The sequence below is a fragment of the Pipistrellus kuhlii genome, unplaced genomic scaffold, assembly GCF_014108245.1.
Source record: "Pipistrellus kuhlii isolate mPipKuh1 unplaced genomic scaffold, mPipKuh1.p scaffold_m20_p_10, whole genome shotgun sequence".
NCBI classification, from domain to species: domain Eukaryota; kingdom Metazoa; phylum Chordata; class Mammalia; order Chiroptera; family Vespertilionidae; genus Pipistrellus; species Pipistrellus kuhlii.
The window spans coordinates 15,369,179-15,384,182 of NW_023425405.1; the positions used below are offsets into that span (position 1 = coordinate 15,369,179).

The 15,004-nt window shown below is 41.5% G+C and overlaps 1 protein-coding gene across 2 annotated transcripts in view; it reads left to right on the forward strand.

The window, feature by feature from the left end:
• The window catches only part of EXOC4 (exocyst complex component 4), a 674,653-nt gene that overhangs the window by 561,329 nt on the left and 98,320 nt on the right, over window positions 1-15,004 (forward strand). For both annotated transcript variants that reach the window (XM_036427305.2, XM_036427297.2), the window contains one exon: window positions 6,775-6,953. In XM_036427305.2, the coding sequence (XP_036283198.1) occupies window positions 6,775-6,953 (179 nt within the window). The remainder of the gene's footprint in view (window positions 1-6,774; window positions 6,954-15,004) is intronic.

The following is a 15,004-nucleotide window of genomic DNA, read 5'->3' on the forward strand; positions in this document are numbered from 1 at the left end:
CCAATAAAATCAGAATTTTTGCAGGTGGAGTTTGGCATAAGTATTTTGTTTGATTTCCTGGTTAAGCTTTTAATTTATAACCATGATGAGAACTACTGGTTTAGACTAACTACCAAGATCCCTGTTAGTGCCAAAATACCATAAATCTATATGCTCCCTCTCAGTCCCAGAATACCATAAATCTATAGGATACCTGTCAGTGCCAGAATACTATAAATCCATGTGCCTGTCCAGTGAGCAAGCTGATTTATTTATTTTATTTATTTTTTTTATTGATTCAGAGAGGAAGGGAGAGAGCAACAGAAACACCAATGGTATGTGCCCTTGGCTGGAATCAAACCTGAGACCCTTCAGTCTGTAGACCGACACTATCCACTGAACCAAACCAGCTAGGGCTGAGCAAGCTGATTTAAAAGCACAAAGGGGAAAGGATTGTGGTCATAATTAATATGTCATCTCTAAATAGGTAGGAACCCAGAAACCTCAATTTCCCTGCAACCAAGGGGAAATATGAATATGTTTTAAGTCCCAAGCAGACACTAAGAGAAGAGAAGTTGCTGATATTGCATATATTCACCTTGATTATAAAGAACACCTGAGACCCACACCCCCCAACTTGTTCCCAATTCTGCCCCTGCGCAGAATTGTAAGACTGCTCACCTCACCTGGCCAGTCATGAGCGTTGCAAGTTTCTAAATGGTAGCAAAACAGTAGGTGAAGAAAGCAACAGAAAAATCCTCAATTGTGGTAATGGAGGAGACAGCTTTTTAAAGATAAGCAATTACTTATTAAATATGAAAAATAGCTACTCACATGATAATGTGAGATGACATGCACATTCATGAAGACAATTGAAGGGTACACAGGTTCAGCAGGTTCCAGGACAAAAATAATGTATTAATCAAGGTAACTGAATTACTGGATTACTTCCTATTTTTAAGGGTTTAGCCAGGATCATTTTAAAAAAGCAGTTTGTGTAAACCTGATTAAAGAACCCATCAGAATGGTACTACCCCCGTTATTTTGACACAGGTTTTGAGATTGTTGAAGATTGAGCAGTTTTAAAAAGCAGACATGATAAGTGGAAGTGTCATTGTCGCATCTCATAAGAAGGAGTGGGTATTATGATGAATCTGGGTAAGGTGGCCTGACCTTTTTATAACCTTCATCAGTTTAGACTCTGATAGGTAATGGCTTAGTGATCTTTATAGGTCACCTTGTCACATCTCAGTTTCACTACCTGCACAAGAGAACTAATTAATCCCCATGCCAAAAATCTACTCGCTTCCCAGTATAATGGAATATGGTCAGACATCATTATTAGGTCTTGCATAAATCAGGGTCTAACATGAAAAACTGAAACCATTCATGTTGAATGTAGGGGATTGGTACACGGGTTCATGGTGACCTGAGTGTCACTCAAGACATTAAGATAACCCATAGATGAGCAACAGCAGGAAATCACTGTTGCTTCAGCTGGAAGGCCAAAGGGAAGAAGCATTTCCTGGAGAGGCACACAGAGGAGTTGGGGGTGGTAGGAGCTGGATGGACCAAAAACAAGATGCTTTATTGCCGGAAATGTCATCCAGGGCAAAGGGAGGGGGTAAATGCCCTGTCTTCTCCTTTCCCTGTCATTCAGTGTCCCTTCAGGGCCACTCATGGTCAGTACCCAGCTGGGAGCCTAGGAAACAGCCTGCAGGGGTCAGTTCCCCCTGTCTGCTACAGATCAGAACAGGAGAGAGAAGAGGATTGGATTTGGAGCCAATAGCCCTAGGACCAAGCACCCATTGCTCCCAGTTCAGTTCAAGTGACTATAATACTCACCTCCTCCTCATGAAAACATGGAGGAAATGCCACCTCACAGCCATTAGCATGGCTGGCTTTAGTCCTCGCCTTCCCCTCCTCTGTCTGGGTCATAGGGAGGCTGACCTTCTGTCAGTGTTTCCTGCTCTCTCAGTGGGTGCAGCAGTAGGAAGCAGCCTTGGGTGATTGTGAATGTGGCAGGGAGAGAGAGCACTGAGTTTTGAGTGTGTATATTATATTATGTGACCAAATATAGCACAGATCTGCAAATCAGTCGCTCAGAAACTATTTGCAATGTTTCTCTCATAAGTGCATTTAGCCTGCTGAAATGCAGATTTTCTTTTTTTTTTCCTTCCTAAGATTTCAGCTGATAACAGAATTATTTAAAGACTAAATGGAGACAATTTTCGGCATCTTTGGCATGATTCTCTGAAATGAATTCTTGTCAGATAGACCTCTTTAAAGATTATGATTGTGTGGTAAAATTAAGTTACACAGATTTTATGATCTCGCAAAACTCTCTTAAATGAAGTCTTGTCAGATCAAGCTCTTTAAAGATAATAATTGTGTGGGAAAATTAAGCCTAACAGGTTTAACACCCTTTTTCATTTCTTGGGCTCCTATGTGAGCATGTTGGCCTACGATGGTGACAGTGACTCCTCACTTGGGACTCGGGGTACCCACAGCAATCACATTTCTCTTCTTGGCCGTGTCAGGTAATCATTGGGCAATTACGGAGCACCTGTCACTTCACTTATGACAAAAATGATCCTTCTGTTACCCATTTCACTCAAAAACATGTAACATCTCCATTAAGTACTGCCCTTTCATAGTAAGCAAGTGATAAAGAATAAATGCAGTTAAGATCTAGAAAGAAACCGCATTGGCCCAGATGCTGGATGTGCTCAGACTGGCAATGTGACCCTCTGTGGACACTGACCTCATCCCGAGCTAGCCCCCAGCCCACACCCATCCCTCTCAGTTCCATTTAAGTGACTGTAACCCCCACCCCTCTCATTTCTCCTGCTTAAATTCTTCATGTGTCCATCTGAAAGGTTTTCTCATTCATGGTAGGGTTTGTAATTTTTGTTTTTAATTACAAAGTAAACATGTCCTTCGGAGAAAATGTAGAAAATCCAGAGAAGCACAAAGGAAAATAATCTGGTCACATAGTTAACATATTGATCTTTTTTCAGTTCATATAAATATATAGTTACTCTTTTTTGAATAGTATGTGGTGCATTCAGTTTTATAACAGCTTGTTTTACTCAACTGCATATCATGGTTTAAAATAAACTATATGCAACATTTTTCTATGGTATCAAGACTAAACTATATGCAACATTTTTCTATGGTATCAAGTATTTCCTGCTATATAATTTCTGATGACTGCACACTTTTCCATAGTGTGACTATATCATAATTTACTCAATCAAGTCAAGGGTTTAGAAAAAAGTCCATGGTCTTGCAGCTAAAGCCATCCCCTGAAGGTTTTTATAACACACAAAGACCGTCCACCAAGCTCTTTGACACACAAATCCTCGAAGGAATGACTTTGTGTGTGAAATGGTTCTAGCTGTCAATCATTTATTCTGGATGTCATGGTTGCGGGGCCCTCTCCAGGTTGTTAGGGGGTGATTATGGATTCCTGTCAAATGAGATGTCTGTGATGTATTCAACTCGAGGCAGCGTGTGTTTCTCTCGGTCCACGGGCTCCCTTCGGAGCAGGTTAAGCCCATCTCAGCGAGCCCGAGGGGAGTGGACTAGGCAGCTGGCCTCGGAAGCAGACCGCAGACATGCGCAGGCCTCCGATCCCACACAGCAGATTAGCTTCCACATAAATACATCAGTCTTGATTGTCACATTGCACCCAGGGTTACACCTCCACGCATGGAAATGGCTCCAAGCCTGGTTTTCAAAGCTGTTTGCCTCCCCTGTTGCTTTTAACCACCTAGCTCAGAGGCACTTTTTGTTATATCTATCAAAGATGATTAAGGGGCTGGGAGAGTGGCTATATCAGGACAGATTAAGCAAACTACATATTTACAACTCGACTGAGTGACAGCCAAGGGGCAGATATTGTACTGTCTGCTGGGCTCAGATCATGGAAGACACATTGTCTTGCTTTCACAGTAACTTGATTGCAGAGATATCTAATTTAGAGAAAGTTTTCCAAGAATGATATCACTTATGCTAATTAGATAATGGTGTCAGCAGAAATTACATTTAGCAACTAGCAGCAGAAACTTGGAATAAGCAATGGCTTCAAGAAATTCGGTTTCACTTTCTCTCCTATAAAATGAAGCCTAGAAAGTGTATTATCCAGGGCTGCATTGCAGCTCCATGATGTCATTGGTTCCCCCAAACCCTCCTGTCTTTGGCGCCATTGTTCTCAGCATTATTTTCATGTTCAAGGTTACCTGATGCCAGGGCTGCGGCCAGTAAGGGGCAGAAGAGGGCACAAAAGAGGTCCTTGCCAACTAAGGTATTTGAGAGATGTTTCTTGGAAATCTGTCTGATTTCAGTTGTTATTTCATTGACCACCACATCAGCAGGAGGGGCTGGGAAATTGGATGGGGTTGCGTCTTGTGTGTTTTTTTATTTTGTTTTTATATTGGGTACATGCCGACCCCAACAATGCCAGGGCCCTTTTACTAAGAAAGCATGGGATAATGGAAACTGCATATCCAACCAGTGGGTTCTGCCACAATGATTTACTGCCTGAATATTTTGAGGAAAGTCTGGACTCTAAAGCACAGTGGCATTTGCTCTGATGTCGCAAGGTTCCATTTGTAACACTAGCCCTTGAGATCCAACTTATTTACTTCTGATCTCTCTTATCTATTTTAATTTATTCATCACAGCAGACCCCAGGTTGACACTAAGTAAATCAAACACTTCAAGAGACCTAAGGATAATAATAGCTGCAATTTGTTAGCTTTCCATGCATTGTGTTAGGCACCAAAAAACATCAGTGGAATGATTTGCTTCAAAATTGCGGATAAGAACTCTCCTAGCTGGGGTGGCTCAGGTGGTTAGAGTATCGTTCCAAAATGCTTAAGGTTACAAGTTCAATCTCCACTCAGGGCACTTACAAGAAGCAACCAATGAATGTATAAATAAGTGGAACAACAAATCTCTCTCCTTTGCCTTCTTTCCCTCTTCCCTTCCTCCCCCCCTTCCCTCTTCCTCTTGCTCTCTAAAAATCAATAAATAAATAAAATATTTTTTTTTAATTCTAGATAAGGATAGATGAAAGAGACTCACTGGGAGTTGCTAATAGTTGAAGCTGAACATTGGTTGCATGGGAGTTTACTACATTATTCTCTCTAGTTCTATAATTATTGAAATTTTCCCAATAAAGATTTTAAATGTCACCTCATCTACTTCTTAAAATGCTTCTTAGGAGGTCAGTGCCCTCACTCTAGCCAATAATATAGCAAGGAAGAGGCACATGCAGGATTCAGGCCCGGTCTGCCTAACTTAGAAGTCTGTGCTCCTACCCTTACTACTCAGGAAGCATGCCTTCGGTCCAGCAGCCTGAAACTCTTTTGAAATGCAGACTTTCGGGTCCCACCCCGGGATCTGGCACAAGACCTCACATCCACTCGTGTTTCTGTGCTGTCACAGCACTGCATTTCCCTAGTCGCCGTGACTCACCCAACTCAGTCAATTCTGACTTTTCCTCCTGTTGAAGTAAGCCCAGTCATGAGTCACCACTTTAGCACACATATTTTTCATGGGCCTTTGATCCATAGCAGCTCTTTCTTCCAACATGGGTGTCTGCTATGGTGCTGGGCACTGAATGCCTGTGTGTTGGTTAAGCATCGCTCTGAATACATGCGTCAGCTCTTATTAACCACTGTTCAGTTGAAACTTAATGTAGTTTGTTCTACCTAAATATAGTGGAGCTTCTGCTCACGTAAGGTGTCTTGAGTTTTTAAAGCTATGGAGAGGGTCCCGTGGGAAACTCCAGGTGCCTGTCCCAGCTTCCACCAGGAGCCTGGGTGCCCACCTGTAGGTACCTCCCTGAAAAGACGGGCTTTTATTCCCTAACAGCCTCAATTGTCTTTTATCATTTCTGTCCTCTCTTTTTGAAAGAAAGAGAGCTGTGGGAATTGGATAGTATGGGTCCCAGCTCTGCCACTGCGTGTCCTGTAGGCAAAGTGGTTAACCTTCGGAGCCTTCCTTTCTCCCTCTGTGCGGTGGCTGTCCATGTGGTCTCTGGGGGCCCTTCCAGCTCATCCTTCTGCGACCCATGTAGCATGATCTTTCAACCAAAAACATTATGAAGACACTGGGCTCTGAGTGAAATCCACCTGACTGTGATTTTTCCAGTCAGTAAAGGGATCCTGGCATTGATTTTTACTGGGTTTTCTTTCCAAATGATGAATGCCTAAATGCTTCCCCGTTTATGTGCCCAGAGCCTTTTTAGACTAAGTGAATGAGTGAATGAATGTATGAATGAATGAGGCCTACCATCCTTCTCAACTATAATCTGCTCCTCAAAGAGGCTGGGCCCTTTGCTTTTGAATATTTCAGAATGTTTTCTAGCTGCCAGGCTAACTTAGTGGTTTTATTTACTTCAAAGACCATCAAGCAATGTATATATGTAGCACCATCAGCTCGCTGTTCATCAGTTTGCGCAGCGGGAGAAGAGGTAAGGGAGATCCTGAAGAACAGGCATCCGAGCATCCCTAGGACCATCCCTGTGTAGGTCAGGCCGACACCGGTTGCTGCTGAAGGTACAAGCATCAGGCCACTTGCTTCTTCTTCCGAGAGCTCTCTTTCTCATATCAAAGTAATTGTAAGCCGGTATATGATAGTATCCTCCTAAAAGTAAACCTAGAAAAAATAGCCTGCTGTAATAACAGCGATTGTAACAGCCTCGTGCAAGGCATGTCTTAAAAAGTATTGCCCACCCCAGTCTTTTCCGTGCTGTATGTGAAGTGTTTCTGGTTTGCTTTGCAGGGCAGCCTTTGGCAAGGAGTCGGAAGTTCTTATTGGGAACCTGGGTGATAAATTAATCCCTCCACAAGACATCCTGCGTGACGTGAGTGACCTCAAAGCCTTGGCCAACATGCACGAGAGCCTGGAATGGTTAGCAGGTCGAACAAAGTCAGCCTTCTCCAATCTTTCCACATCCCAGAGTAAGTGACTGGTGGAGGGCGGCTGAGGAATTGGGCTGAGTACTCTCATTGGGAATGTGTCACCCTGTGGGCCGTGTCCAGGTTGTCAGAAGACCTCTGCCAGAATCCAGCTGAGCTGAGCCTCTGGTACCTGATAGTTCTGCAAAAGGAAGTAATCTTACTTCCCTGTGTGGGGCGTGGGAAGCCAAAAATGGTCCCTGTTAACATTGCTTGATATTAAACCTCAGACACAAAATCGTGGGAGACTGAGCCAGATTGTCTCAAGAACAAAAGCCAATCCCCCTCACAGCTTCCCAAGGAAAGGAACTTATCTCAAAACTCAGAGCTGAGCACACAGCTGATGTTTTTTATTTTAACTGATACAAGTTAATGAAAAAGTTTCTAAAAAGAGAATATTAGACGTGATTAAGGTGTTAGAAAATAGAGAATAGGAGAAAAACAATTATTCTGGAAAAGAGATGGTTGAGAGATAACTTAATTATAGATTTCAAGAAAATTCAGGAATAGAATATGAAATTAAAATGTGAAACTTTTTTTTAATTAAGATCCAATGACTCAGAGAAAAATAATTTAAAAATTTTAGTGCACGTAGACATTATTTAATAACTATAAAATAAATACATCTTAAAGGCATTCATTCAGAAGTATGTGGTAGGCAGTTATAATAGAGGCAAAGCAAACATGAAGAAGGAATACAGGAGATGGCAGATCTGAATGCATAAACAGAGAGACGCAAACAGGGTAGAAAAAAGGAAAGTAACAGCAAGAACATGAAAGAAACCAAATCTGCCCTGAACTTAGTATCAGAGTTAACCATTCGAAGGTTATTGCAAAAAAAAAACGCTAACATCATTTGGAATGTGAAATTCCGGGGAAGTGGATTATGTTAGTTGTCTTTTGAAAAGCTATTATTACTTGATTAACAAGCGTTTCCAGCATAGAGATGAAGAGGTGCAGATGAATTTCACAGGGTAAATTATTCAAAATCCAGGCCCCAGGGGCAGAGTCTGGGCCCTGGAACACGCATTTCCCCGGATCTTGTGCTGACTGAGCATCTCTCCTGAAGGCCAGCAGAAGAGGGGCTCTGAGTGAGATTATAGGCTCTTTTAAAAGCCGTCTTAAAATATGACTTCTTATTTATACATTTTATTATTTAAAATATTACTTCTTACCTGCTGATAAAAATTATACATATTTGTTCCCAGAATCTATAAAAGTAAAAAAATAAATATCCATTTATTAAGGATAGTTTGGGACAGTATTGGATCTGAGCAGACTCAGATAAGGAGGTCTCCTTGAAAGACCCTCAACTTTATAATCTTTTTGAATTAGGCAATCTGTCACAAGCAGTAGCCTAAATACCCATTTTATCTCCCAGTGCCAAAATAAAATTTTAAAAATCAGTTATAGCTTATTTCCCAGCTCTGAAAAGGGACCAAATGCCTGTTTTCCTGATTTCTTTTGCTTCTTGCAAATACTGGACTTCATGGGTAGGTGTATTGGTGATCATTGGTGGCCTTTCAGTGTCTAATCCTATATAATAAAAGGCTAATATGCAAATTGTCCCTTCTACTGGAAGTTTGACCAGGGGGCAAGGCCAGCCCACCAACCACCTGTGTCCCCTCCCCCCCGCCCAGCTCAATCCGTGTATAAATTGGTGCACCGGGCCTCTAGTATTTAATAGTGCAGTATCTTATTTCCAGTGGCATGGCATGCTAGATTTCTGTTCTGTCCATTCTAAAGGGGCTCCACAAGGTAGGATAGTTCCAATCTCTATAGCAAATCTTTGAGTGATGTACTCAACCTGCATCAACTGTTTTGGAAAGAGAGAGAAGCCCCGGGAATTATGCTCACCTCTGTAGTAGCACAGTTGTGCTGTTATTCATGTCACCACAAGTACTCAGTACAGTTGCTGTCTAATTCATAAATGTAATCATCTCTTATTCTGACAAACATCTCTTCTACCACACCTGCTGATGCTCTGTCTCATGTGCTCACTCCATTTTATAATATAAATGGTACCCTCTCTGTTTCTCTCAGGGTGATCATTCCACCCAGTGAGTGACTTAAGTAACTGTCAGCGTTTTGAGGATTGGTACAAAACCTCGATGAACTGTAATCACTACTTATGTTGTCTTTGTTAAAACAAAGCAGTGAGCAAATGTTTTTTGTGGGGGTTTTTTTTGTTTGTTTTTTCTGCCACCAGCAAGCTTAGCTCGCCCACAGGACTCTCTTCTTTGAATTCCCAGGAGAGGTGTCCATTGATGTCTGCAAATTGAACAAAGCAGGGAATTCTCAGATAATGGGTTACTCTGATTGCTCCATGTCAGTGTGACTCCAGAAAGGAAATAAGGAACAGCTCTTTATTATTATTTTGAAAAGCAAACCTGATTATCTCCACAAGAGTTGTTCCACGTCTAGAAACTAAGTAGCAGGAATAAAATGCTAGCTTTTGTATAGCACCCATAGGTGCTCAGCATGGGAAGAAATCAAGGCAAGAAGTTTACAGGTTCAATTTTCCTTCCGCATCCTGTTAACTATTTACTATGGTAAATGTTGGGCTTTATTATCATTAAGAAACTATGCATGTAATGGAGTGGGAGAAGTGGACAGAAAATTCTTTTCGTAGTAGAATGTCTCTTCACATAGTGTAACAGGATTCTCATCCGCCTGAAACATGTGTCATCCTGAAGTGTTGTATTTAGGGGCAGAGCGTGGCTGTCCATTTGTCCAGGAGATCAAGGTGACCACTTTTCCCAAGATAATGTTTTCATCTCTTTTAGTCATTGGCCAAAGGTCCCTCTATCTTCTTTACACCTAAAACGGTCCTCTCACCTCATGTAGATTCCGACTGCACCGAAGGACGGCTCTCACTTTTGTCCCGCCTCAGTCTATGGCTCCTATTCCATTTCACTTGGTCCCGTCCCCCCCCCCCCCCCCAATCTTCATTAAGCCTGTTCTGCTTCAGTTCTTTCCATTGAAAGTCACAGACCAGTTGAAGGCAAGAGAATGCATGGGTTCATACAACTGGTACAGCAGAAGGCTTCAGGTATGGCTGGATCCAGAAGTTCACAAGATAGTATTGTGTCACAGACATGTTTATACACCTGCTTTCTCTCTCTCTCCCCTTCTCCAGCACTTCCTTTCTTCTCTTTATTGCTTTCCATCTCAGGTGGGTGCTCTTCAAATGGCAACATCTGTGAACATCAGCAGCCCCAAGATTCCTTAATCCCAAATAAAAGGTGCATTTTTGCCCAGAGTCCCAGGGAGGACCTGGACTGACCCAGCCTGACCTTCTAACCTGGATCCCTGACCTTCTCACCTGGATCCCTCTGGTTCTTGTTGCACATGCCTTGTTTTCTGACTCCTATGCCCACCCACTACTTAGTCTCTGTTTCCCACGCCCTCTTCTAGAATTCCTTTCTGTTCAGGATCTGCTGTAACAAACATGCTTTCGATGCAAGGAGACCGAGCAGGATCATAATCAGTTGAGCATTCAGGATCTAGGTTTATATGTGTGTGTTTTCCCACTTAGGTCACAACTTCAACCTTGTAGTAAAGGCACATCATGGTATCTGTCCATTGTAGTACCTAGTGTTTATAAGAATACTAAAGTAAAGCCTCAGGAAAATGTGACCTACATAAAGATTGTTAGATGTATTCAATTTGAACACTAATGACTTTCTTTTGTATTTCACCCTTTGTTTTAAGGATGTGTTGCTGTTAAAAATAGACTGCAGGAAGGGACTCCAGGGCTCATTTCGTCTGCACTGCTTCCTCGGGGGGCCTCCTCTCTGTCTTGGATTCTGGAAAGAGTCTCCAGGATTAGAGATGCTAACACTGCCTTGATTATACATCCTGCTTTATAAGCAATCTTGCCATCTAGGAGGTTATCTCTTCTGTATTCAAGGCCCTTGGCTTCCGTCTAACCCTCTTTTCTCTGTCCTATTCTTCAGAAATTAAATGTTGAATATCTTCTCTACAAAATACTTTAATATATGTGAGGACATTTCCCTCATTCATACCTGCCTATCCCTGGCGATTAAAGATTTGTGGCCTGAAGGTTTAGTCAGCCAATATAAATGACTATAGTTTCCTTTTGTGCTTGTTTCAGACTTGGCTGCTATGACAACCCTTTGCCTACCATTGCACTCCCTCACAAATATCAGAGATTCTAGCTGCTAATGTAACTCCATACTTCACTTCACTAATACTAATATGGCTCCCAGGTTGATTTTTTTAAATAAAATTTTTATTTTAGAATAAAAATTGACCATTGGCAACCTCAAGATTATTTGATCCCAAATAAAAAGAGCATTTATGCCAAGAGCTCCAGAAAAGCCCCAGTGAGGATTTGGATTGGCCCAGCCTGACCTCCTCTCTCCTGTGTCCCTCTGGTTCTTGTACATGCCTTGTTTTCTGACTCCTAGGATAGTTTTAAATTTAGAGTAAAGTTGCAAAAGTAGTATAGAAATCCCATGTATTTCATACCCATTTTCCCTATTATTAATATCTCACATTCCTCACAACCATTATTGGTACATTATTATTAACTAAAGTTTGTACTTTATTTAAAGTCTATATACTTAATTATATACTTCAGTCTCTAATTTCCTTCGATTTTATCTAGTGTCTTTTTTCTGTTCCATCGCATCTAGGATATCATAGTGCATCTAGTCATGGTGCCCCTGTAGGCTTGTCTGTGCTGTGACAGTTTCCTGACTCTCCTTGTTTTGATGACCTTGGCAGTTTAGAGGAATGCTGGTCATATTTTGCAGAATGTCCTTTGATGTGGGATTGTCTCATCTCTTTTCATGACTAGACTGGGTTTATGGTTTTGGAGAAGGAAAACCACAGAAATAAATGCCATTCTCATCACATCGTGTCAAGGTTAACTCCTATCGCTGAGACTTATCATCAATGATGCTCTGGGATTGACTTTTATGTCTCCAATTCTTGTAATCCTCTCTGGACAGTTCCTTCTGAATTTTAGATCGACTTTCCACTTCCCTACCGCTTTTCTCTGTTTATCTTTCGAGTGACTATTTTCTAACATGACAAATAAGCCCAGTGTTTGGGCAACTTGACCAGCTGCTAAAAACAAATCGTCATCCACCTTAAACAATTATAGAGTTGATATTGATTATAATCTTGTGGGTCTCAAAGGCTCTCTGTGGGAGGAGCTGTTTTCTGCCCTGCACCACTTGCTTAGGGCCTTCCCCTATTCCTAGCTGCCACGTGTGCTAAACAATCCTTGGTAAGTGTCCACGACCATAGTAATTTCAGACATAGCCATGCTGAGAATAAAAGAGTTACCTGCATTTTGTTCCCTAAAAAATGTCTTATTTTAACCCATGTTAATTAGGGTCTAAGGTGTTTTAGAGTAGCATTTCACAACTTTTTTGCCCATTGTATTCAATGGGGAGCTGGAGGGGGGAAAAAAAAAAAAAAGGCTGATGCTAGGCCCACTCCTGAGACATTCATTTAATTGTTCCAACGTGTGGCCTGGGCATCCCCAAACCAATCAAGTCGGAGGTCGAGAGGCACTCCTCTAAAAGATTGGTTCTCAGTCTTTCACTAGAATCAGCTACTGAGCTTGCAGGCAGATGACCAGGCCTCTGTGCTTTTCAACTCTCCTCAGGGGATTTCAACATATAGCCAAGCTTGATATAGAGCACCCCCAACTTCTTTAATTCTTGTAGCTGTTTATATTTTAGAAATCCTTTGAGGTTATTTTATCAGTGCTTCCATTCTCAAAGCTTGGCTTCACATGACTTCTCACTTTGTGTACAAGAGCACCAGGCATACAGATGGGTGTTTTTGATTCTACTGTAGAGTAGAATTCTGCTTAGTGGTTTTCAGTTAGCTAACCTGTCTTCCAAACCTGATTAAAAATAAAAACATTCCTCTTGTTATTTTTAAGCCAAGTAAATAAAAAGAATATACGAATGGGTGCCTTTTACTTTCCTAACACCGAAGGCTGATTGCCAGACCGACTGAATGAATGCGCAAGTGTTTACTAGTCAATCACATCATTGACAATAAAGATGGGAAAGGTCCAGTGTCTGTACATCCCTCTCATGCATGGGTATGTGCCATACTTGGGGACCTTTATGCATTGCCTGCTATGATTTAACATTTTCTAGAAGATGGCATGTGAATGGGCTTTTCTGCCTTAATGGTAAATGGAAGAAAACATGCACTCTCCCACCCACCCCGCATGCCTTGTTGTTTTTCTGCCTTGACACAAATGAGAATAAAAATGTCCCTACCCAAGATCTCATGAGACATTGTCCTGTCTCAGCTTTGATTTTCCCAATCCATTAAGCTAGAATTTTTCCCTGTCGTAATTTCATCTGATTACTTTTAATTAAACTCCATGCGTGGTAATTTCTCTCCTGCTTCAGTATTTACAAGTTTCAAATATTTGTAGACTGTTATCAGACTGCTCCTCCGTGGGCCTTTGCTTGGCCTCGGTCTACCTGTTTAGTTTCTCTAATCATCTTTCCGAGGTTAGGCTTTCCATGCCATCATCATTGTTTGGCCTAATTAGCTGTCATTTTGTAAAGCTGACTCATTCTGTGGCTTCACTCCATTGGTGACACCTCCAAATTCATTGTCATTGATTAACTTCCTGATCACCTTGTTTGCCTAGAACAATAAATTGCCACTGGCATTGTATTATATCTTGTCCATACTCTGAATTTGTTTTGACCTACTACTACTTTTGTATGAACCTTTATCACTTTTTAAAATAATGCCCAAATATACTTTCATGCTGTATGCAATTTCACAACGAATCATATGTGTGTGGTTTTTTTTTGGGGGGGGGGGGGAACAAAATGATAATTTTATGATAATTCAGTTTGTTCATTTTTAATCATAATTATACTCTATTGTTATTTATAAACTGATTGAAGTTGATCTTAGTGAAGGCAAAACTGTGTGGAACATCCCTGTGATCCCAGCATTCACCTGGTTGGTCCTCTGAATGCCCTGAAACCTATGTCGTTATTGGCAGTGGAGATGCTGGTGATTCTTGGTTTATGAGTACAAGCGTCTGCCTCTCCAGCCCTGTCTCCCATGGTGCACTGTGCACTGTGGCTGCTGCTCAACCACACTTCCGCTCACCAGGGAGTGGGGAGCTATCTTCCTTTGCTTTTAGCACAATTTAAACACTGATACACAAGACTTAGTCACTTTAGAACATTTCTATTCTTTTTCCCCTTTCCTCTCACTGAGTATGCTCAGTAAACCATGGTAATTTTTCCTCTTTCCAAACATCCTCTTTTAATTCACAGGACCTTTCCCATGCTTCTCCCTTAGTGTAGGAGGCATATATACATATTTGACCTTGAAGTCAGGTATATGTGGAGAGAAGCAGACATGTTATTGTATTACCATGGGAAAATTACTTAGCCTTTCTGAGCTAAGTGGGGTTTGTTAAATAGAAACAGTGATTTATGCCCATTGAGTTACTGTAACCATTGAGTGAAATGATGAACTTGGATTCTTCGCAGAATGTGACACACAGCGGGGACTCCATATGGAGTTATGGGGTCGCTGCCATGAGTCTTGGCACTGGGGTTCTCAGTCCTCCCCGAGTACTGGGTCTTCACCTCCCTTCCTTCTATCTCTTCAGGCTTTTCTTTTGTCTCAAGTTACCATCTATACTCCTGAACATTTCTAGCAAATATCAATTGTGAAGTTACAGAGGCTAGTGCTGTGGGCGCTTCTGTGTAATTATGGAGTTCTAAGTGTCTGCCCATAAAGAGTTATGTGGCCGTTTCTTTGAAAATGCCAACATTTGCATCCATAAGAGAAATATTTTATTAAAATATGATAATATCATGGACGCTTAAGTGTGATGGCTGAGAGCTTCCAGCTGAAAAATTATGTCTTCAAACAAAACCAGAAAATGGTAACAGGAAGAAGCAATAGTGAAAATCTCTGGAAAGCGGGGAGGCAGAAGAAGGTTGAAAGCAAGATGCCACTCAAGTGTCAGGCTGAATTACCCAGCAATCTGAGGAGATGGAGGAAATGCAGAGGGA